This window comes from Thalassophryne amazonica, chromosome 1 (assembly GCF_902500255.1).
Source record: "Thalassophryne amazonica chromosome 1, fThaAma1.1, whole genome shotgun sequence".
In the NCBI taxonomy this organism is placed as follows: domain Eukaryota; kingdom Metazoa; phylum Chordata; class Actinopteri; order Batrachoidiformes; family Batrachoididae; genus Thalassophryne; species Thalassophryne amazonica.
Window position 1 is genome coordinate 167,220,088 of NC_047103.1, and position 23,300 is coordinate 167,243,387.

The 23,300-nt window shown below is 43.1% G+C and overlaps 1 protein-coding gene across 1 annotated transcript in view; it reads right to left on the reverse strand.

Moving 5' to 3' along the window:
* Positions 1 to 23,300, reverse strand: part of LOC117518835 (BCL-6 corepressor-like) — a 133,416-nt gene that overhangs the window by 34,717 nt on the left and 75,399 nt on the right. The window contains exons 7-8 of the mRNA XM_034180108.1: positions 11,242 to 11,603; positions 591 to 785 (exon numbers count right to left, since the gene is read on the reverse strand). Of these exons, the coding sequence (XP_034035999.1) occupies positions 591 to 785; positions 11,242 to 11,603 (557 nt within the window). The remainder of the gene's footprint in view (positions 1 to 590; positions 786 to 11,241; positions 11,604 to 23,300) is intronic.

Sequence of the window (23,300 nt, forward strand, 5' to 3'; positions counted from 1 at the left end):
CAAGTTTATCAGTTTGAACATTAACTATCTTGTCTTTGTGGTGTATTCAACTGAATATAGGTTGAAGAGGATTTTCAAATTCTATTCAATATTCTGTTTTTATTTACATTTTACACAATGTCCCAACTTCATTGGAATTGGGGTTGTAGACTACTGTTTGGATTTTTACAAAAGTTGATGAAAATATAACACCTTGGCTAGAACGTCTACTGTTTTGAGTCAAAGCCACATTCTTTTAGGTGTGTGTGTGTGTGTGTGTGTGTGTGTGTGTGTGTGTGTGTGTGTGTGTGTGTGTGTGTGTGTGTGTGTGTGTGTGTGTGTGTGTGTGTGTGTGTGTGTGTGTGTGTGTGTGTGTGTGTGTGTGTGTGTGTGTGTGTGTGTGTGTAATGTAGCAGAGTTTGCAGGGAATGTGTCACCAAATTAAATATTTTCAGAAGTAGTACAAGAACATACATGGACCCACTTTATTCATAAAGCCAGTGGACAATAAACTGCAGAAAGTTGGGAAAAAGTACAAATAATGCCACATAATTTCTACATGGCACACAAGAGGCTTATGGCCCCGACCACGTGCGCTGGCGTTTCTGTACCTCGTATCCCAGGCGGGCAGCGCGCTGCAGCAGCGTCTCTCCTGCGTTTTTGTTGACAATTAGCCGGCGGACCTCTTGCGGGACGGGCCTGGCGGCGTGCGTGTGTTGTGGAGACAAAGTGCAAGGTCGGCACCTGGGTGAGCAAGAGGAATTGGCTTGTTCAGACGGAGAGGCCGGTCTCTTCTTCGCACCGACCTGCAAGTGTGTGATGGGGGAGAGAAATTTAAAGCGATTAGCATGCACTTGAGGATTGTTTTTATTACCCACAAAGCAATTAAAGACACATGCACACAAACAGGCGCGCTCTCCCTGCCGACATCTATCACTGTCAGATGTTTTTTCTTCAACACAGTCTGCCAAGCGTGTGCACACACACACACATACACACACGGCGCCTTAGTATTGCAGGCTCGGTCGAAAATAGCGCTGTCACCACCTCTGCTCCCACGGCTCTGATTTGTGGATGTGCGTGTGTGTAAAAAGCCGGAGGCTGATGACAGCAGGCTCAGGAGGAGATGGAAGGAGGGGGATTCGTCTAAAGTAAAAGACAGGGCGGTGGAGAAACAAATGACACTTTTCTCTCCCTCGCCGCCTGTGTTCCTCACTCGCTGCTGCGATCTGGCTTTTCTCTCTCCTCTTTGTTTCCTTCGCCTCTCAGTTGCCGTTCAGCTTCATACTTTGTCTTATGTAAAATATGTAGCTTCTCATCCGTCCCCAAGGTGCGTTATGTGTGAATCGTTTTACACAAAAGAGCTCTCCCCCACCGCCTGCACCCCACCCCGCTGTGGCAGACAACCAACAAACAACCTTTATTATCAGTCCTTAAGGGAATCTCCTGTGGAGTTCCACAAGGCTCAGTTAGAGGTCCCATTAATATATATAATATGCTGTAAACCAGTGGTTCCAAAAGTTTCTTTCCATCAAACTCCCACTTTAGAAGCTCACCCACCAATTCATTCCTCCATGATTTCATACTGAAATGCCTACTTGAGACTTGGATGTTAAATCAAGATGGTGACTACACACCTTTAGTACTAGGTCTCTGTGGAGGATCTACAGAGTACCAATGGAATGAATTTGTGTGTAATGAGTAATCAGGAGGATGACTTGCATTATAAGGGAATGCCAGCTACAATATTTGTCCATGCGGCATGTTTCTCTGGGCGTGATCCATTCTGGAGGTGGCTCAGTGTTGAGAACCCCAGGGACTGGAGAAGCCCAAGGGGATGGTCACATTTACATGGCTGAAACAGATAAGATGAGGCAACCTGTGAGGTCGCCAACAAGGACCCAAGCAACAGTGCATGCCCCTAATATGATACTTGACCTGACCCTGAACTGGCACATCAGGTCAGGTCTAAGCACATGTGCTGGTGCTGCACACCTAACAGAACCATACTGGGTCCTGATTGCTAACACCCAAGTCGACAAGAAATGGTCTATCCCTGTTTCATAAAAGTAGAAAGCCACCTACTGCAGCCAGGCAAAATGATAAACTGACAAAACATAAAGCACAGGCATCTTGAAAAACTGACAAGGAGCCCAGTGGCAAGACTGGATTGGGAGGTGATGGTCTACTGGTAAAACTGGTAGGTTTGAGGCAAAATCCCCATCAGACCAAAAAATTATTAAGGGCCCTTGGGCACCAAGGTGATGGGCTGGAAGTTGAGCTACCAAGACTATAGTTCGATTCCATGTGTGTAATGCATGCTACTTGACCGTATCCTTGGACAGGACACAACTGTAAATGGGTACCAGCCATGGGAAGAGTGGCAACCTGCAATGACCGGGCATCCCATCCAGAGGGATTCGTAGACTCGCATCCTCTGCAAGCTACAGAATCCGGGGATAAACAGCAGCACCAATGGGCCTGTATACGTCTTACTACTTCTTTTTGTAACCTCAGCCAAATTAATCACGGGGTGATTGTAATTATTGGACTTGCTGACTGAAGTATTTTAGAGGAGGCGGTGAGCGTAAAACCTGAAATGCATGCCACAGCCCGGATATTTGGTATTCATGTCACTGTTCCCCCAACATCAGCTTTTAACAATTTTACAGGAGTATTATGAAGTTCTCCTGAAGCTATTTTTGACTCACAAAGTCGAATAGTACTACTGGGTAGTCACAGTTCCCATAATGCACTAATGTGTTGTTTTGCTCTAATGTTGCAAAACAATGGGTGAATCTTTTGTTACACTTTTGCTTTTCCTGGTCATCCGCTCTTTGGATCTCTACAGGAGTATGCAGCTTGTGAACTCTGAGTTTGTTTGTTTCCCAAAGATTTGGTTTAAATCCAGCAGACTGTCATGTAGTCTGTGCCACAGATTTAATCTGGATAGTCTCCAAGAACAGGATGTTTCTGCTGAGTTTGCATTCAGTTTGTTTAGAGGACTCTGAAGTACGGACGTGATGAATGACCCTGATGCACCGTGTGAGACCTTATGCGACGACACCCCGAAGGTTGTTGAGGATTGCATTGGATTTGTCAGCGTTCCCAGGGGAAGGCACTTCGTCTCCAACTGCACTCTGAAAATCATCAAGAGGAGTCAGAGCACACAGCTTGTTGGCAATTCCCGCCGTGAGAAAAGAAGGCTGTGAGTGCACTGAAGCCAGACAAGGAGGCGTTTGTACGAGTGAGCAAGCAACACCACCTGTAGTCCAGCCAGCCTTGCACCACTAACAGAAGACATCTCATCCCCATCTATGGCTTGTGCCTCCACAGTTATAGGACTGTTGCGTCCCCTGAAGACCTTTCGTTCATCCAGAAAAGCTTCCTCAGGGGAATTAAACTGCTTTCACTTACAGGCAATACGGGGTCCTGTGCCACCCTGCTTGTTGCTCAGTGACAAAACCAATCTACTTTCATGTCCAAGAAGTGCTTTGACTGCAGCGTTATTGTTTTGGCAGTCACTGAATGCAAGTGTCAGTTTCAACCAAGATTCTTGAAGTTGTGCATCCAAGCCAAAGAAGTCTAGTCTTTTAGTGACTTTCTGGACTCTAACATTGGTAGTTTGTCGCAATGCAAGGAGACTGTCGAACTCATAGAGGTTCATTTACGTCAGCAGTTACATGAAGTTTCTGGACAGATGTCTGTGGCACCGTCAATACCTTTGCAGGAGGTCGAAGGTCCAAGGATTCAGCGTTCTGATGCATCGAGTCCGACTGTACAAGAGGTGGATTCCAACCAAATTAACTCTGAGGGCAAAGATGTCGAGTCTTTGGCTGCTGGTGCAATGGCTTTGCGTCAAATGAGCAGTTACTTGGGGAGGTGACGGGACAGATTACAAGCATCATGAAGGAACATCAACTGCGGCACCACAAGCATGCCGGAACCGGCATCATTGCTAGAGACTCCCAATGACTGGATGAGCCAAAGAGAACACCCACATATCACCTGGCTGAAGCAGACAGGTGGATACTTATGTAACACAAGATTGGAGTGTAGGCCTGCCTGGATGCTCATCCGTCAGTATCCAAGGTAGCGATGGATACAGCAATGTGTAGTCACAACAGATACTCTGAAACAAGACCTGCTTGTATACCTCCAAGGATGAGAATCCCTTCTGGAACTACTGTAGACTCTGAAGTTACCACAGATGTCATTTTGCATAATGTTTAAAAGAAGTCCAGAAATGTCTCAATTCTAAGATGCAAACAATGTGGAAGTGAACAACTTTGCCTCAACACAGCAAAAGACAATCAAGAAGACCCATCCCCAACCTCAATGACCAATAAACAGGTTTCCTTGTAATCAAAAGCCTTTTGCTGAACAAAATGTTGTTGTGATTGATGAATTATCAGTCTGCTCCTTTCTTCCTGGGATATCTCTTAATTGTGCGACTTCCTGACAAATGTGTCAATCACGTGTGATCTTTGTACGTGATGATGCCACGTTCTGCACTTCTACGAGCTGGACGCAGGTAAATGTTTGTTTGTGCATGAATGTCGTTGCTGGAAAACGGATGAAGCACTTGAAATGACAGATGTGTTGCTCTAATCATTAATCATTGAACAGGCACAGCTACGTACACGCCTTCAGTTCGTGTGCGGACGCACACGGAGTGCAGCGAGTTGCTGCCTGTAAAAAACAAACAAGCGCATATTCAGTCTTGGAAGGTTTCTCTGCTTTTAAAACAATGAAATTCCTCATTAATCTCTCTGACAGACAGACAATGTCACTAAGAACAGGTTATAGAAAATTAGTGATGTTTTGCATTGAGAATCTTTGCGTATTAAAATCACAGACGGGTGAAGACAGGGAATGCAAATGTGAACCGACGCAGAGGAAAAAAACCTGCGGGTGATCCACCGGTGTTGAGGCTTTTCGAAGGAATGATGTGCACGTGTCCGAACTCTATATTGTTGTGCTGCACAGGTAAAGAAGCTGATTGTTACAGAGAAAGTTGAGAAGCTCACTTATGGAAGTGAAACTTGATCCACAAGACGACCTCAATAAGCCTTCGGACAAGTTTGATGTCAGGTGTGTTTTCATTCCAACTGTGGTCACCAGGGGGCAGAGTCTCAAAGAACTTGGGTACACGATATCTTGACAAAGAGTTTATGTATCAAGGTGAAACTCTGTACACAAGGTGAGCTCGGTAAGACCTTGGACAAGTTTGTCGTTGCACTTGCTGACGTAAGTTAATATTGTCCTTGTTCTCACCGGTAGAGGTAGGGGTGGCCTTGAACCCACAATCTTTCGCACTGGAAACAAGTGCACTTGGCCACCATCATTTTAAAATGATCTACAGTTCAGAATTTTATGATGTCTCTTTTCCTCAAAAGAACAGAACATTTTAATAACATTATAATAATTTTATTTAAATAGATTCATAAAATTCAACACATTTCTTGTATTCCTTATGAAACCAAAACTGAACGTCAGTCACTAGTGCTTTTTATCATAAAAGTCTGGAAGTGGAGATGGTCACGAGTACGTGGAAACGACAGAAAATCTGCATCTCTGAGCCGCTGATGCCACGGCAACAGTCTCCGCTGCTTAGCAGCCAGACAGCGTGTGCACGATAATGTGTGTGCGTGTGCAGGCGCCTGTCAAACGAAGCTGCTTGCCGCCACGCATCGGCAAACAGGATGCGAGATTTGCCCTGGAGGTGTGTGTGTGTGAGTGTGTGTGAGGGCTGTAGCGCAGCAGACTCAAACAAGGAGGAGGAGGGTCGAGCGAGCAAACATGAGAGAGAGTGAGCGAGTGAGCGTGTGTCCTTCCTGCCCCGAGGAAATCTCGGGCACAGCAGCTGTCAAAACGGCACAAGCCGCCACCACGCGTGCATACGCATACACACATACACACACACACTGCATGTGGTGAAAATTATTCTTCCTCATAACCTTCAATCACTCCATCCCTCCTTTCTTCCCTCGCTCTTTCTCGCTCTCACGTTCTCTCTCTCGCTGCTTCTCTTTAATCTGCTGTGAATTGAATTACACACAAACAGGCGCATGCACACACACACACAAGCGCGCCTCCCTGCCAGCACCAATCAGCAGCATAATTGCAACGATTAACGGCAGGGGAAGAAAAGGAGGGAGGAAAACGGAGTGAAAGAAAATCCAGAGAACAGGCCAAACTCAACTGCAGTTTGAACAGTTTGGTGTTGCGTGATAGTCTGTGATTTATGCAGCATTATATAACACCTGAATAGGTCCTTGTCATTTGATTGGTGGTTTTTATGTCACGTGACATGGATTATTCGTACCATTTGCCATTGTGTTCCATTTACCCTGCAATTCTGGTGCTATATGTTTCGTGCCACTGCATGCTGCGACCACCAGGCACACTCACACTAGCGGCGACGGTGCTTGGCTTAAAAACAAACACGGCGGGGTTTGTTTTGGTGGCAGACGACAATTTGAACAAACTTATTTATAATAGCCAAGTGGCTTCTGTGTGAGTGCATGTTTATGGCTTCGATCACGCAGAAACCAGGGACAGCTGACATTTTCTGTTTGGTATGCATAGTGGTTTTGGTCAAGGATAAATGCTGGACAAACAAAGTTGATAGGACTAATATTTTTTGGAGAAATTAGCCATTTTAGCTAACCAATAAACAATGGACATTGTGCTGCAATGCACCATGGGAGTTCGTTGTTTTGGAGTTTTAAATGTTGTTATTGTGGTTCATGTTAATTTAACAGTGTTGTTAGTGTTATTAATTTGTTTATTGGTTTAGTCAGTTTAGTTAAGTGTCATGCTGCCGTTACCATGAGTGATAAGTGTATTGCTTTTGATGTCTTTCGCCACCGTCCCTTTTTGTGCATGTATAAAAATTTACCTGCTTGCAGCAGAATGCAGAAAAACAAAAAGCTCTGGGTGCATGCAACTGGGAAGAGCTGACATTTGCCTTTTGGTATGCTTATGTATTTTGGGTCAATGATGAACATCACCAAAACAGAACATTAATAGGACTAATATTTTTGGAGAAACTGTGGATAATAACTAATGTTGCTAATTACACTGGACTGACATGCCATTCCAGCAGGGGGCGATAAGTATCCTGCGTGATTTTACACTCAACAAAAATATAAATGCAACACTTTTGGTTTTGCTCCCATTTTGTATGAGATGAACTCAAAGATCTAAAACTTTTTCCACATACACAATATCACCATTTCCCTCAAATATTGTTCACAAACCAGTCTAAATCTGTGATAGTGAGCACTTCTCCTTTGCTGAGATAATCCATCCCACCTCACAGGTGTGCCATATCAAGATGCTGATTAGACACCATGATTAGTGCACAGGTGTGCCTTAGACTGCCCACAATAAAAGGCCACTCTGAAAGGTGCAGTTTTATCACACAGCACAATGCCACAGATGTCGCAAGATTTGAGGGAGCGTGCAATTGGCATGCTGACAGCAGGAATGTCAACCAGAGCTGTTGCTCGTGTATTGAATGTTCATTTCTCTACCATAAGCTGTTTCCAAAGGTGTTTCAGAGAATTTGGCAGTACATCCAACCAGCCTCACAGCCGCAGACCACGTGTAACCACACCAGCCCAGGACCTCCACATCCAGCATGTTCACCTCCAAGATCGTCTGAGACCAGCCACTCGGACAGCTGCTGAAACAATCGGTTTGCATAACCAAAGAATTTCTGCACAAACTGTCAGAAACCGTCTCAGGGAAGCTCATCTGCATGCTCGTCGTCCTCATCGGGGTCTCGACCTGACTCCAGTTCGTCGTCGTAACCGACTTGAGTGGGCAAATGCTCACATTCGCTGGCGTTTGGCACGTTGGAGAGGTGTTCTCTTCACGGATGAATCCTGGTTCACACTGTCCAGGGCAGATGGCAGACAGCGTGTGTGGCGTCGTGTGGGTGAGCGGTTTTCTGATGTCAATGTTGTGGATCGAGTGGCCCATGGTGGCGGTGGGGTTATGGTATGGGCAGGCATCTGTTATGGACGAAGAACACAGGTGCATTTTATTGATGGCATTTTGAATGCACAGAGATACCGTGATGAGATCCTGAGGCCCATTGTTGTGCCATACATCCAAGAACATCACCTCATGTTGCAGCAGGATAATGCACGGCCCCAATGTTGCAAGGATCTGTACACAATTCTTGGAAGCTGAAAATGTCCCAGTTCTTGCATGGCCAGCATACTCACCGGACATGTCACCCATTGAGCATGTTTGGGATGCTCTGGATCGGCGTATACGACAGCGCGTACCAGTTCCTGCCAATATCCAGCAACTTCACACAGCCATTGAAGAGGAGTGGACCAACATTCCATAGGCCACAATTGACAACCTGATCAACTCTATGCAAAGGAGATGTGTTGCACTGCATGAGGCAAATGGTGGTCACACCAGATACTGACTGATATCCCCCCCCAGTAAAACAAAACTACACCTTTCAGAGTGGCCTTTTAATGTGGACAGTCTAATCAGCATCTTGATATGGCACACCTGTGAGGTGGGATGGATTATCTCAGCAAAGGAGAAGTGCTCACTATCACAGATTTAGACTGGTTTGTGAACAATATTTGAGGGAAATGGTGATATTGTGTATGTGGAAAAAGTTTTAGATCTTTGAGTTCATCTCATACAAAATGGGAGCAAAACCAAAAGTGTTGCGTTTATATTTTTGTTGAGTGTATTTAGTAAGTTCAATGTAAGTGCAGAATATAATTGTAAGTAAGCCCCTTCGACTGCTCCCTTGTTGTCACTCAGGGTCGCCACAGCAGATCCAAGGTGGAGCTGCATGTTAATTTGGCACAGGTTTTACACCGGATGCCCTTCCTGATGCAACTCCACATTACCTGGAGAAATGTGGCAGGGGTGGGGTTTGAACCGGGAACCTTCCGCACTGAAACCAAGAGCACGAAGCACTTGGCCACCACCCCCTGCATAATATAATTGTAAATACGTGAAAAATACATGGATGACAGAATAAAGTGAAAACACTTATTTCCACTGTGGTCCAATGCACTCGTAAACATTCATTAATTTGTCTAATATGAAGAAAGGCAGTGCTATATCACCTGCAATATCAGAAACAATGCACACAGAATATTTTTAACCCCCAATATTTATATATGTGCTGTTATTTTGACTAATAACAGCATAAACAAAAATGAAGAGGTGGATTATTAATATAATATTATTATTATTATATTAATAATAATAAGAAAAGGGATTTTTTTCAGTATATATATGTCGCATTGGAGCATAAGTGACAGAATCTCCTAAACTATTAAAAAAGAATAAATCAAATAAATAAATGCAACTTACATGCCAGGAAATGTGGCTGATTCAACCACAATTCAACCACAACCATCTTGATCAGGCAAATTTAAAATCTGCCTCAGTAAAACCAAAATCGAACGTTCCATAAAAGAAAATTATTTTGGTGTAGTTGGATTATTAATCTGTCTGGAGCCTCACAGATTTTATGAACATGGTTGTGGTTTTATTGTGAAACGTTTTCGATTAGAAACCGTAAACACTTTTTTTCTCGAAGAGTTTGTGTTTATGCATCTGGAAAAACCAGAACGGTGCGTCCACTTCCTGTGATTCATGTCTGACACTTTGACACTGAAACATCTCCATACGGAATGCTCGCTGTCCAACGTTTCCCTGGAGACAACGTCTGATCTGACGGTGCCTTTGACTGCAGCGTTTGTTTGCTCCCGGCAGCAAACGTTTCCTTTTGTACAGACGCTGTCTGCCCTCCGACGTGGCGCCTTTGCTTACGTGTGACTCTGATTCCAGCGCTCGCTCGCTCTGCACCTTTACTCTCTGTGTCTTCCCCTGCTGTGTTTGATCCTCACTGAGTCACAACATTTGCACGCCTGTGCACGTTTGCAGCAAACAAAACAATTTTAATAAAGTGCTCAAAGTGTTTTTTGTTTTTTTTTAAACCGTGCACCAGCATGCACAAGTGTCAAAAAGTTCAAAAGTAATCGTACCAAAATCAGTACTTCTGGTCACAACTTACCAAAATAAAAGCCTCCAGTTTGTCTGTGTTCAGCGACAGTCACAGACAACAGCTGAGTTTTGTTTTGTTTTACGGCAGAAAGGTCAACATCTTTACCAAATAGAGGCCCAAATCTGACACGTTTGGTTTGTACACTTCAAAATAAATCATCAGAATTAAGCCAAAGTATTAGGGGCAAGAAAAAAAAAATACCTGATGGTTTTGCAAAGCCGTTTTTTTACATTTTATATATAGTGATAAATATGATACAGTATAGGATAAACTATACGAGGTCTGTTAGAATCTGACCTTTTTATTTTTTTCAAAAACCATATGGATTTGAATCACGTGTGACTACATCAGACAAGCTTGAATCTTCGTGCGCATGCGTGAGTTTTTTCACGCCTGTCGGTTGCGTCGTTCGCCTGTGAGCAGGCTTTGTGTGAGCACTGGTCCACCCCTCTCGTCGGATTTTTATTGCGAATAAAATGTCTGAACGATTTGGAGCTTTGCTGCATCAAATTTTTCCAGGAACTGTGAGAGACCTCCAGGTGGACACCATTCGGAAAATTCAGATGGCTTTCAGGGATGATTTTATGGGGATTACACAGATTAAGGAGTGCTCCAGCCAGTTTAAAGACTGCCCACAGCGTCCGAGCGCCGATTGACAGGCTGAAACAACCAGATCATTTCCAACGTGAAAGCTTTGTTGATCCGGGACGTCGTCTAACTTACACAACAATGGCAGAAGACGTGGACATCAGTACTTTTTCGGCACATTCCACTGTTACAGGAGTTTTTTTTCATGGAAAGAGGAGCGGAGGGATGCGCCACGGAGCCGCTCGTGACGCGGCACAAAACCACCTCCGTGTTGTCTCACAGGACGGCTTTGAGACGGCTTTTTAGTCGTGTGACTATCCGAGAAATTGTGCATGAGCTGGACATGCCCCAACATGTCCTGTGAGGCTTCATCACGGCGTTGCTTTGCTCGTATATGCATAAAACAACTCTAAAATGTAATCAGCTGATCTACTGCCAGGGGTATCTTTGGTGTAGGTATCAAGTGTTGAGCATGTGTTCATAGTGGTGGGACATGAAACGCACAATGTAGTTGTTGGGGTTTTTTTGTGGCTTTGACTTCAAACCAGAAAAAGGCCCAACTGTCCAAATCAAATAATGCTGAAGTTTCACTCTGACATAAAATCACTAACCTTCTCGCTCTCCTCATCTTGCTCCTCGCTCTTCTCCTCCTCGTTGCTGGATCCTCCTCCATCTCTTTCCACCTCCTTCTCCGCCACACCTCCCGTGTGCTTCGTCTTGCAGGGCCGCTTGCCCTTCGGCTTGTGATGATCATCGTCACGGCAACGGGCAGGATGGGGGTCAAGATGAGGAGGAGGTGAGGAAAGAGGGAAGCCGGAGACTCTCCTGCTCTCCCTCAGCTTCTGATGTTTGTCCTGGAGGCGAGAGGAGCTCAGGGAGCTGAAGGATGCAGGGGCAGGTCCTATGGGGTTGGGATCACATAGTTTCTGGGAAAGATGGGTTGGAGAAGAGGGCGGAGCCCCGTGGAAAACTGCAGAGACAGAGGGGGAAATAGAGAAGAACGACAAGTCAGCGGCTAAAACACACCACTGCTAAGGTAAGAATACGGGCAGCACGAGAAGAAATGTAATCGCTACAAGTAAAACGCATTCATCGCCGGTGGTTATAAAAAAATAAAAATTAATGTGGTTCTGAACATTTTCCAGTGGGCGGGGCTTAGTGAGCAGACACTTTTGCCAAGTACAATTCAACAAAATCAGATATATGTGCTAAATTAATTTTGGAAGATGTTTTTTTTTTTGCATGGAGTTAAAACATGACTAACTTTGACCTCGAAATTTAAATCAACGTTCAATCAGAAGCTGCAGTGATGACGCTGGTCTTTAAGGTGGCTAACGGGCGGCTAGGAGCTAACACTTTTCTCTTTGAAATGTAATCCAATTTAATAAAACCATTCTCTGAAGTAGAAACTATTCATGATTGGTAAGCTTTGCACTCGGTTATAAGATAAAACTGAGAAAATTTATTTTCTAGGTAGTGAAAGAACTAGCTAGCTTTCTCGCTAACATAGCAATGCCCTCTTGCTGCATTTAACATGTGCCAGAAATCAAAATTACACAATTTTTAAATCTCCCAAGCAGAGGGGAAAATTTTAGTGATGTTTTCATGAATAGTTTGAGCTTGTGGCTGTGATATAGATAGATATTTATCTGTGGTGATCAGCTTCATAATGCTAAAACTGCGAGTCGTCGCTGCATTGCAAAGCTTCCAGCCCCGTCCTTTTTGTTTCATTCATAAATTCATCCAACTTCCTCATCTGAAAGCCGACTTCTTTCCTCTTTCCAATCCTGAACCTGCTGTCAGACCCGGGTCCTTGAGAGATTATGCCGTGAAAAACATGAACAGATTTTTCATTTCAGACTCACCTTAATGGCTTTTTATTTGATGTCTGTTTGTTTGTGTCCCCTACAGCATTATAAGCCCGATGGGCCACCAGGCCAGATGTAGTTTGTTAATAACATTGATGAAAACTATCCATTAATATGGATGTCAGTAGTCATTTTGGTGCATCTGCAGGGAATCTTTAGTAATATTTGTAGTGATTTCACAGTGCAATCATCGGCTTATTATTATAATTACTATTATTAATTTTATTTTACCAGCTGTCAAACTCCCACTGTTGTCCACTTCTAATAAGGATCAGAGGTTTTGACAGAAGGTTTAAACATCAGAATCTGACATCTACTCCACAGATTTAGACCACTATTGACATAATAAATCAAAATCAAATAAATTTTATTTATATAGTGCCAAATCACAACAAACAGTTGCCCCAAGGGGCTTTATATTGTAAGGCAAGGCCATACAATAATTACGGAAAAACCCCAACGGTCAAAACGACCCCCTGTGAGCAAGCACTTGGCAACAGTGGGAAGGAAAAACTCCCTTTTAACAGGAAGAAACCTCCAGCAGAACCAGGCTCAGGGAGGGGCAGTCTTCTGCTGGGACTGGTTGGGGCTGAGGGAGAGACCCAGGAAAAAGACATGCTGTGGAGGGGAGCAGAGATCAATCACTAATGATTAAATGCAGAGTGGTGCATACAGAGCAAAAAGAGAAAGAAACACTCAGTGCATCATGGGAACCCCCCAGCAGTCTAAGTCTATAACAGCATAACTAAGGGATGGCTCAGGGTCACCTGATCCAGCCCTAACTATAAGCTTTAGCAAAAAGGAAAGTTTTAAGCCTAATCTTAAACGTAGAGAGGGTGTCTGTCTCCCTGATCTGAATTGGGAGCTGGTTCCACAGGAGAGGAGCCTGAAAGCTGAAGGCTCTGCCTCCCATTCTACTCTTACAAACCCTAGGAACTACAAGTAAGCCTGCAGTCTGAGAGCGAAGCACTCTATTGGGGTGATATGGTACTATGAGGTCCCTAAGATAAGATGGGACCTGATTATTCAAAACCTTATAAGTAAGAAGAAGAATTTTAAATTCTATTCTAGAATTAACAGGAAGCCAATGAAGAGAGGCCAATATGGGTGAGATATGCTCTCTCCTTCTAGTCCCTGTCAGTACTCTAGCTGCAGCATTTTGAATTAACTGAAGGCTTTTCAGGGAACTTTTAGGACAACCTGATAATAATGAATTACAATAGTCCAGCCTAGAGGAAATAAATGCATGAATTAGTTTTTCAGCATCACTCTGAGACAAGACCTTTCTAATTTTAGAGATATTGCGCAAATGCAAAAAAGCAGTCCTACATATTTGTTTAATATGCGCACTGAATGACATATCCTGATCAAAAATGACTCCAAGATTTCTCACAGTATTACTAGAGGTCAGGGTAATGCCATCCAGAGTAAGGATCTGGTTAGACACCATGTTTCTAAGATTTGTGGGGCCAAGTACAGTAACTTCAGTTTTATCTGAGTTTAAAAGCAGGAAATTAGAGGTCATCCATGTCTTTATGTCTGTAAGACAATCCTGCAGTTTAGCTAATTGGTGTGTGTCCTCTGTCTTCATGGATAGATAAAGCTGGGTATCATCTGCGTAACAATGACAATTTAAGCAATGCTGTCTAATAATACTGCCTAAGGGAAACATGTATAAAGTGAATAAAATTGGTCCTAGCACAGAACCTTGTGGAACTCCATAATTAACCTTAGTCTGTGAAGAAGATTCCCCATTTACATGAACAAATTGTAATCTATTAGATAAATATGATTCAAACCACCGCAGTGCATTTAATACCTATGGCATGCTCTAATCTCTGTAATAAAATTTTATGGTCAACAGTATCAAAAGCAGCACTAAGGTCTAACAGAACAAGCACAGAGAAGAGTCCACTGTCTGAGGCCATAAGAAGATCATTTGTAACCTTCACTAATGCTGTTTCTGTACTATGATGAATTCTAAACCCTGACTGAAACTCTTCAAACAGACCATTCCTCTGCAGATGATCAGTTAGCTGTTTTACAACTACCCTTTCAAGAATTTTTGAGAGAAAAGGAAGGTTGGAGATTGGCCTATAATTAGCTAAGATAGCTGGGTCAAGTGATGGCTTTTTAAGTAATGGTTTAATTACTGCCACCTTAAAAGCCTGTGGTACATAGCCAACTAATAAAGACAGATTGATCATATTTAAGATCGAAGCATTAATTAATGGTAGGGCTTCCTTGAGCAGCCTGGTAGGAATGGGGTCTAATAGACATGTTTGTTGTGGGCTGGGGTGTTTGGCTGGCTTGGTTTTTGTTTTCTGTTTCTCCCACCAGGTGGTATGCATTCAGGACTGAGTGGCTGAGCATTAGGACCTCACCCTGAACACCTGAGGCTTGTCATCAGGACTCACAGCTGTGGTGTATTTTGTCTTGATCAGAGATTGCTGCATTTAAACCTTGAATGCACAGTGTGTGATTGCCAGAGACTCGACCTTGTGAGCAGACGTGTGAGATCGACGTCAGGAGAACAATCTCACCATCACGGACGCAGAGACCGCTCCAGGTTTGACGCCACAGTCTGTGAAGGAGGATTGGGTGAGGTCTCACGCTCTTCAGCACACTTCCTGAGGTAATTTGGTTTTGGTGACTTTTATGAAGTAATGACAATGGATTTGGTGTCCCTCACACCTTGTGTTATTGAGCTGTCACGTTATGCTAATTGTCTAATCAGCTTCTGCTGCAGTGGAGATTTGAACTGAGTTGTTCCATGCCTGCAGAGTGAGAAGCTGATGTATAGATTTAAGCCAAGAAGTGTTTGCTGATTGCGTGCACCTTTGAGTTGTGTCTCTCTGTGTGGAGTTGGACTCACCTCCATGTTTTCTTCCTTCACAGACTTGGTTTGTCGCGGCCACCTGGGGGGTGTCGGCGGGGTCCCTGGGTCCGAACTGCTGTGGCTCCGGACCGTTTGCGCTGTTGAGAGCGCGCCGTGTTTCCACCTCACCAGACCGCGGACTTTTTAGTTGTTTAGCACGTCACTCACTGTTATGTTTATTAAATTCTGTTATCCTTTGAACCGTGCTCTGCTTATTTTATGCTGGGTCCTTTCAAACGCTGGGTCGGTGCTCCGACCGCGTCCGAAACATAACAATGTTGATGGTTTGGAGGAAGTAACTAATGAAAATAACTCAGACAGAACAATCGGAGAGAAAGAGTCTAACCAAATACCGGCATCACTGAAAGCAGCCAAAGATAACGATATGTCTTTGGGATGGTTATGAGTAATTTTTTCTCTAATAGTTAAAATTGTATTAGCAAAGAAAGTCATGAAGTCATTACTAGTTAAAGTTAAAGGAATACTCGGCTCAATAGAGCTCTGACTTTTTGTCAGCCTGGCTACAGTGCTGAAAAGAAACCTGGGGTTGCTCTTATTTTCTTCAATTAGTGATGAGTAGTAAGATGTCCTAGCTTTACGGAGGGCTTTTTTATAGAGCAACAGACTCTTTTTCCAGGCTAAGTGAAGATCTTCTAAATTAGTGAGACGCCATTTCCTCTCCAACTTACGGGTTATCTGCTTTAAGCTGCGAGTTTGAGTTATACCACGGAGTCAGGCACTTCTGATTTAAAGCTCTCTTTTTCAGAGGAGCTACAGCATCCAAAGTTGTCTTCGATGAGGATGTAAAACTATTGACGAGATACTCTATCTCACTTAATGTAAATGTTATTAAGAAATGATCAGACAGAAGGGAGTTTTCAGGGAATACTGTTAAGTCTTCAATTTCCATACCATAAGTCAGAACAAGATCTAAGATATGATTAAAGTGGTGGGTGGACTCATTTACATTTTGAGCAAAGCCAATTGAGTCTAATAATAGATTAAATGCAGTGTTGAGGCTGTCATTCTCAGCATCTGTGTAGATGTTAAAATCGCCCACTATAATTATCTTATCTGAGCTAAGCACTAAGTCAGACAAAAGGTCTGAAAATTCACAGAGAAACTCACAGTAACGACCAGGTGGACGATAGATAATAACAAATAAAACTGGTTTTTGGGACTTCCAATTTGGATGGACAAGACTAAGAGTCAAGCTTTCAAATGAATTAAAGCTCTGTCTGGGTTTTTGATTAATTAATAAGCTGGAATGGAAGATTGCTGCTAATCCTCCGCCTCGGCAGTTCTGGCAGTTAGTGTGACTCGGGAGTGTTGACTCAATTAAACTAAAATATTCATCCTGAGGTAACCAGGTTTCTGTAAGGCAGAATAAATCAATATGTTGATCAATTATTATATCATTTACTAACAGGGACTTAGAAGAGAGAGACCTAATGTTTAATAGACCACATTTAACTGTTTTAGTCTGTGGTGCAGTTGAAGGTGCTATATTATTTTTTCTTTTTGAATTTTTATGCTTAAATAGATTTTTACTGGTTATTGGTGGTCTGGGAGCAGGCACCGTCTCTACGGGAATGGGGTAATGAGGGGGTGGCAGGGGTAGAGAAGCTGCAGAGAGGTGTGTAAGACTACAACTCTGCTTCCTGGTCCCAACCCTGGATAGTCACGGTTTGGAGGATTTAAGAAAATTGGGCAGATTTCTAGAAATGAGAGCTGCTCCATCCAAAGTGGGATGTATGCCGTCTCTCCTAACAAGACCAGGTTTTCCCCAGAAGCTTTGCCAATTATCTATGAAGCCCACCTCATTTTTTGGACACCACTCAGACAGCCAGCAATTCAAGGAGAACATGCGGCTAAACATGTCACTCCCGGTCCGATTGGGGAGGGGCCCAGAGAAAACTACAGAGTTCGACATTGTTTTTGCAAAGTTACACACCGATTCAATGTTAATTTTAGTGACCTCCGATTGGCGTAACCGGGTGTCATTACTGCCGACGTGAATTACAATCTTACCAAATTTACGCTTAGCCTTAGCCAGCAGTTTCAAATTTCCTTCAATGTCACCTGCTCTGGCCCCCAGAAGACAATTGACTATTGTTGCTGGTGTCGCTAACTTCACATTTCTCAAAACAGAGTCGCCAATAACCAGAGTTTGATCCTCGGTGGGTGTGTCGCCGAGTGGGGAAAAATGGTTAGAAATGTGAACGGGTTGGCGGTGTACACGGGGCTTCTGTTTAGGGCTACGCTTCCTCCTCAGTCACCCAGTCGGCCTGCTTTCCCGGCTGCTCGGGATCTGCTGGAAGGGAACTAACGGCAGCTAAGCTACCTTGGTCCGCACCGACTACAGGGGCCTGGCTAGCTGTAGAATTTTCCACGGTGCGGAGCAGAGTCTACAATTCGCCCAGCCTGGCCTCCAAAGCTACGAATAAGCTACACTTATTACAAGTACCATTACTGCTAAAGGAGGCCGAGGAATAACTAAACATTTCACACCCAGAGCAGAAAAGTGCGGGAGAGACAGGAGAAGCCGTCATGCTAAATCGGCTAAGAGCTACTAGCTGCACTAAGCTAGCGGATTCCTAAAAACACACAAAGTGAATAATGTGTAAATAATTTAGAGGTGATTCAGCAGAGGGAGTGCTTTAGTTAAGGCACGTGAAGATTACACTGTGAAACAAATCGTTATCTAGTTATCTAGATCAATCTAACTGCGCAGATTAAACAGCTAACAGATACAGCAAAACACCGCTGTGCTCCAGAACAGGAAGTGATACAATACCGCAGTGAGAGCCAACCACCAGTAGAGGCAAAGATAATAATAAATAAATAAATAAATAATAAAAGCCAAATATTAAATCCACCTCCAAATATGTTCTTGCACTACAGATTTTTTTTTTTTTTTTATGCTCCCTGGCCACTCGCTTGAACCGTTGGTACCATTAAACCACCTTGACAGGAATTCCTATATCACACCACATATATGTGCTGCTAAAACCAAAGTGTTACTTTTAAATGTATAAAACTTGGTGATTCTTAATGTTGTCTGCATGATGCTTTGTTGTTAAATGAATCACTATGCTGGGCCTGAATAAGGGTTACTAACTGGCGCCCCGCAGGCCACGTTTGGCCCAGCCTCTTTGTGTGAGCACATGCTTTACTAGGGTGTTTGCAGTGATGACTGGAGGGATTCTGACAATAAATATACACACTAACTCACACAAAAATATACTGTATATTGACCAGCCTTTGCATTACTGTGGCAGGATTATAGAAATCATGAGCACTTCACTTAATTTTAGCATCTGCTATATGAAAACCTCGCATATTTCTGCGCAATGTATCTTGTGATTTTGGAGGGGTGGTGAGTCCCATCACGCCTGAAAAAGTTCTCGAGAAAACACTATTATTATACAGCTTTTACTCCCTACAAGGTATTCCCATTTTAGTCTTGAAATTTAAATTTAAAATTTGTTTAATTTCTTCCCAGAAGTGTGTGTCTTTTGTGTGTGTGTGTGTGTGTGTGTGTGTGTGTGTGTGTGTGTGCATGCACGTCAACATGCACGGCATTTGACCTTGTCCTAAATGAGTTGCACTCTGTACTTAAGCGGAGGACGCGTTAGATAATAAGAGAGCCAGACGCAGACACACAAACAGACACAAAGCGGCCGCGATCGAACACGCACACACACACACAAACAAGTGCGCACAGGCAAACGAGGAGGAGGGCAATAGCGGGGGAGGGGAGGAGACGCTTCTCAGCTTTCCGTTGCGTGTTCAGACGCCTGCAGGAAGCACGGACGGGCGTCATCACACTCACACACGCACAAGCACAAACACAGAAAGCCTGTAAATACAACTACACACACGTGCACGTAAACACACACACACAGTCAGGGGTTGTTTTTGGTGAGCTGGCAGGGAGCCGCGCTGCTTCCATCTGCTGAATTATTTATAAGCCTGGATACACACACACACACACACACGCACACACGTTCTGCACAAACAGGATTAACAGTACACAATGAAGAGTGTGTCAACTCATGATCATTTCCTATTAATTAATCTGCCAATTTCTTTATTTTTTTAAGGATTAATCAATTAGTCTACAAACATCACTGAAGCACGGCAGGCACAGGAACCCAGAGCCAAAGGCCCACTTCACATTAGTTCACCAAAATCCAGAAATATTCAGACTCAAATTCTACTTCAACAAAAATGTTTCCAATTTTAAAACAAGATTTTATCTTTTTTAAACTGAATGAAAAACAAAAAAAAAAATCCAAAACACACACACACACACACACACACACACACATATATATATATATATATATATATATATATATATATATATATATATATATATATTTAGCCTTTTTAAAAAATGCTTACAATGTCTTAAAAAGTTTTAAGTCTGGTCTCTCGTAAGTGTAACCGAGTATAAAAAGATTCAACTTTGTTCATTTATAATCAAGAGCCAGTTAAAACCACTCTGAAATTAGTTAACATTTGGTTTAAATGCATTAAACACTGATGAGTTTTAGCAGTTTAATGTTATTGTGCAATAATTTAAAAAACATTTTAAATTACAGTTACAAAACTCAATCTAAATAATTTTGCAATTTATTTGGTGCCACATACAACTAGTTCAGACTAAATACGCATATTTGAAATTTTAAGTGATTTGGTATCTGAAAGTTTAAACTCACTGCAAAATAGATTATTAATAACTGAGCTAAAATTCCATATAGATTATATTTTTTTAATAGTTGAAAGCAAGTTAAAAACATTTCAAAAATGATAGAAGCCATTAATCATTTTGAAGCACTCAGAGTACAACTTTAAAACAATTAAATAAAATGATATAATTTTGAAAGATTGAATCTTGGCTGGATGACTTGCAGACATGAACACAACTGATGATCCATGTCCATAGCAGGAGATGTCTCTTATCTGAGGTGTTTGTTTGAGGAATCTGTGATCTGGTGATTCACCATCTGTGATCTAGTGACCCTCAACCATGTTACTTCATTCCTCCAATCCCACACCTGTTCCCCAGGAGTTATGGAAAATGACTGCTTGGTGTCTGCTGTACTGCCCCGTGTTGCTGGCTACTTTGATCCTGCTTCTGAGATGTTTGGCATCTCCAATGCCAGGGTTCTTTTGGTTGATTCTTCAGTCAAGTGTGAACCACCAAATTGAATTGCCAAGGACGGGAAAAAGCTGAAGGCAGGGAAAACTCCAAGGATCTATAGCATTAGAGCCAAGCTCTAATGAGAGGTAAGAATGGTATCATCACTTTGGGCAGGAAGAAAAGATTTGTCCCACTCTAAAAAGGAAAGGGTGACCACCCGGACTGTAGTAACTATAAGGGTATTGCACCGCTCTCTGTGCCAAGAAAAGTGCTTGCAGGGATTATTCTTGATAGGATTCAGTTCCAATTGCTGGCCCCACAGCAACCAGAACAGTTTGGCTTCACATGCCAGAAGTCAACCACTGACCAAATTCTAGCTCTGCTTGTGCTGACAGAACGCAAGTGTGAATATAGCAAGTTCTTCTTCACAGCCTATGTTGATTTTCGCAAAGCGTTTCATTCAGATGACTGTCTAAATACTAGTGCTGTGCACATCGAGGGCAGGAACTCTGAATTTTTCCCAGTGAAAAGTGGTGTTCGTCAGGGATGTATTCTGGCTTGCACACTGTTCAAAGCTTGCATGGACTGGGTGCTGGGGTAGAGGAGAGAGACTGGTGGCTTCTGTCGGTGAGGACAGGTTCATCAACCTCATCTTCTCGGATGAGGCTGTGATCTTCGTGGAATCCGTGTGTGTCCTGTTTGCAGCACTCACAGAGGTGAGTGAGGAGTTTGAGTGTCTGGGTTTGTGATCATCCTGGATGAAGACTAAAATCTAGGCTAGACCTCTGAGACTGGGAGACTCCTGGGAAGAGTTTATGGCGTCATGAGGTCACTGGACAGAGGTGTTTGGTGACGTCAATATCTTTTCAGGAGAACAAAGGTCTGAGTCTTTAAGGTCCTGCTGCTTCCTGTATGGTTGTGAGACTTGCATGCTAACCAGAGACCTAGACTTTGGTACTACGTCTCTTCAGAGGATCCTTCAATACAGCTGGAAGTGAGGGGTTACATGGAGAAATGAAGATGAGGATGATGATAAAGATGAGGAGTATCACTCGCACAGTGAAGGGGCATCTACAACGTATTGTCTGAGTGCCGTGTTGCCACTCCGTATGTTTGCATGCTACTTTTTATTTTGTATGATAATAATTTAGGATTCTGACTTTTACAAAGGATTCGCAAGTTTGGGACTCAGACTCAACAGCACTGGTACCAACCTGCAAAGGTTCTAAAGTTTGAAAACATGACCAGCATCACTAAGCAGGTGGTAAAAAAAAAAACTTCATTATTACATGACTCAGTCTTTGGCTTCCACATTATTCATAGTTTTACTATATCAGTATATATTAGACTGAATTTAATGTGATTTAAATTGAATCTGAACGCTGAACACACGTCCGCGTGCTGTGTTGTGTTCGGGAACCAGAGGGAGGGAAGTCTGCGACTTCGCCTAACGCATTCCCTGTGCATTACCAAGTGCGTGTGTGTGGTGTGACAGCTCCATCTGGGAGATGTTAGGCGGCTATTAGCACGCCACGGGGCCACGACGGGTTCACACACACACACGCACAAAACCAGACGAAAGGCGCACAAGGGAACACAAACGTCACAGAACACACAAACACGCCGCGATATTATTCCGCTCGTGTGGCGTGGCAATCAGAGAAAGGGAAAAAGAGAAGGAGAGGAGGAGAAAATAGAAAGTGTTGGGGAACTGATGACAGGAGCGAGCGAGCGAGAGAGAGCGTGAGCCGCTTCAGCAGCAGCAGTTGTGCTTTTCTGCCTCTGAACTGGCTGTGCTGCCTTCAGAATAAAGCCGCTGAAAAATTTACAAGGTCAACACTAGCGAAAAGGAAGCAAAACCAAAACAGTTGATAAAAACCCGCTGAGTTCCAAACTGCATTTTTCTTCAGGAGCTATACAAATGATCATTCTTCCAAAATAAAGTTAAAGTTGGTTCAAACCAAATAATAAAAAATAAAAGATTTTATGCAACTTGTTCATTGGGCACCTCAAACTGTTGGAGTTGGAGTGATGTTCATGTCTCAGTGTCCACAGAAAGCAGCAACAGATGTTTCAGGTGTAATTCCACCAAATTTTCACATGACGGCAGCGTATTTAACTTGACCAGGGGTGCCCAAGTTCGGTCCTCAAGATCTACCATCCTGACACTTAGTTGTCTCCCTGTTCCAACACACCTGAATCCAATGAAAGACTCATTAGCAGGCTTTTAATGAGCCTTTCACTGGACTTTATTACAGAGATTAGAGCATGCCATAGGTATTAAAGGCACTGCGCTGCAGTGGTTTGAATCATATTTATGTAATAGATTACAATTTGTTCATGTAAATGGGGAGTCTTCTTCATGGACTAAGGTTAATTATGGAGTTCCACAAGGTTCTGTGCTAGGACCGATTTTATTCACTTTATACATGCTTCCCCTTAGGCAGTATTATGTGAAAGCATTGCTTAAATTTTCATTGTTACGCAGATGATACCCAGCTTTATCTATCCATGAAGCCAGAGGACACACACCAATTAGCTAAACTGCAGGAATGTCTTTCAGACATAAAGACATGGATGACTTCTAATTTCCTGCTTTTAAATTCAGATAAAACTGAAGTTATTGTACTTGGCCCCACAAATCTTAGAAACATGGTGTCTAACCAGATCCTTACTCTGGATGGCATTACCCTGACCTCCAGTAATACTGTGAGAAAGCTTGGAGTCATTTTTGATCAGGATATGTCCTTCAATGTGCATATTAAGCAAATA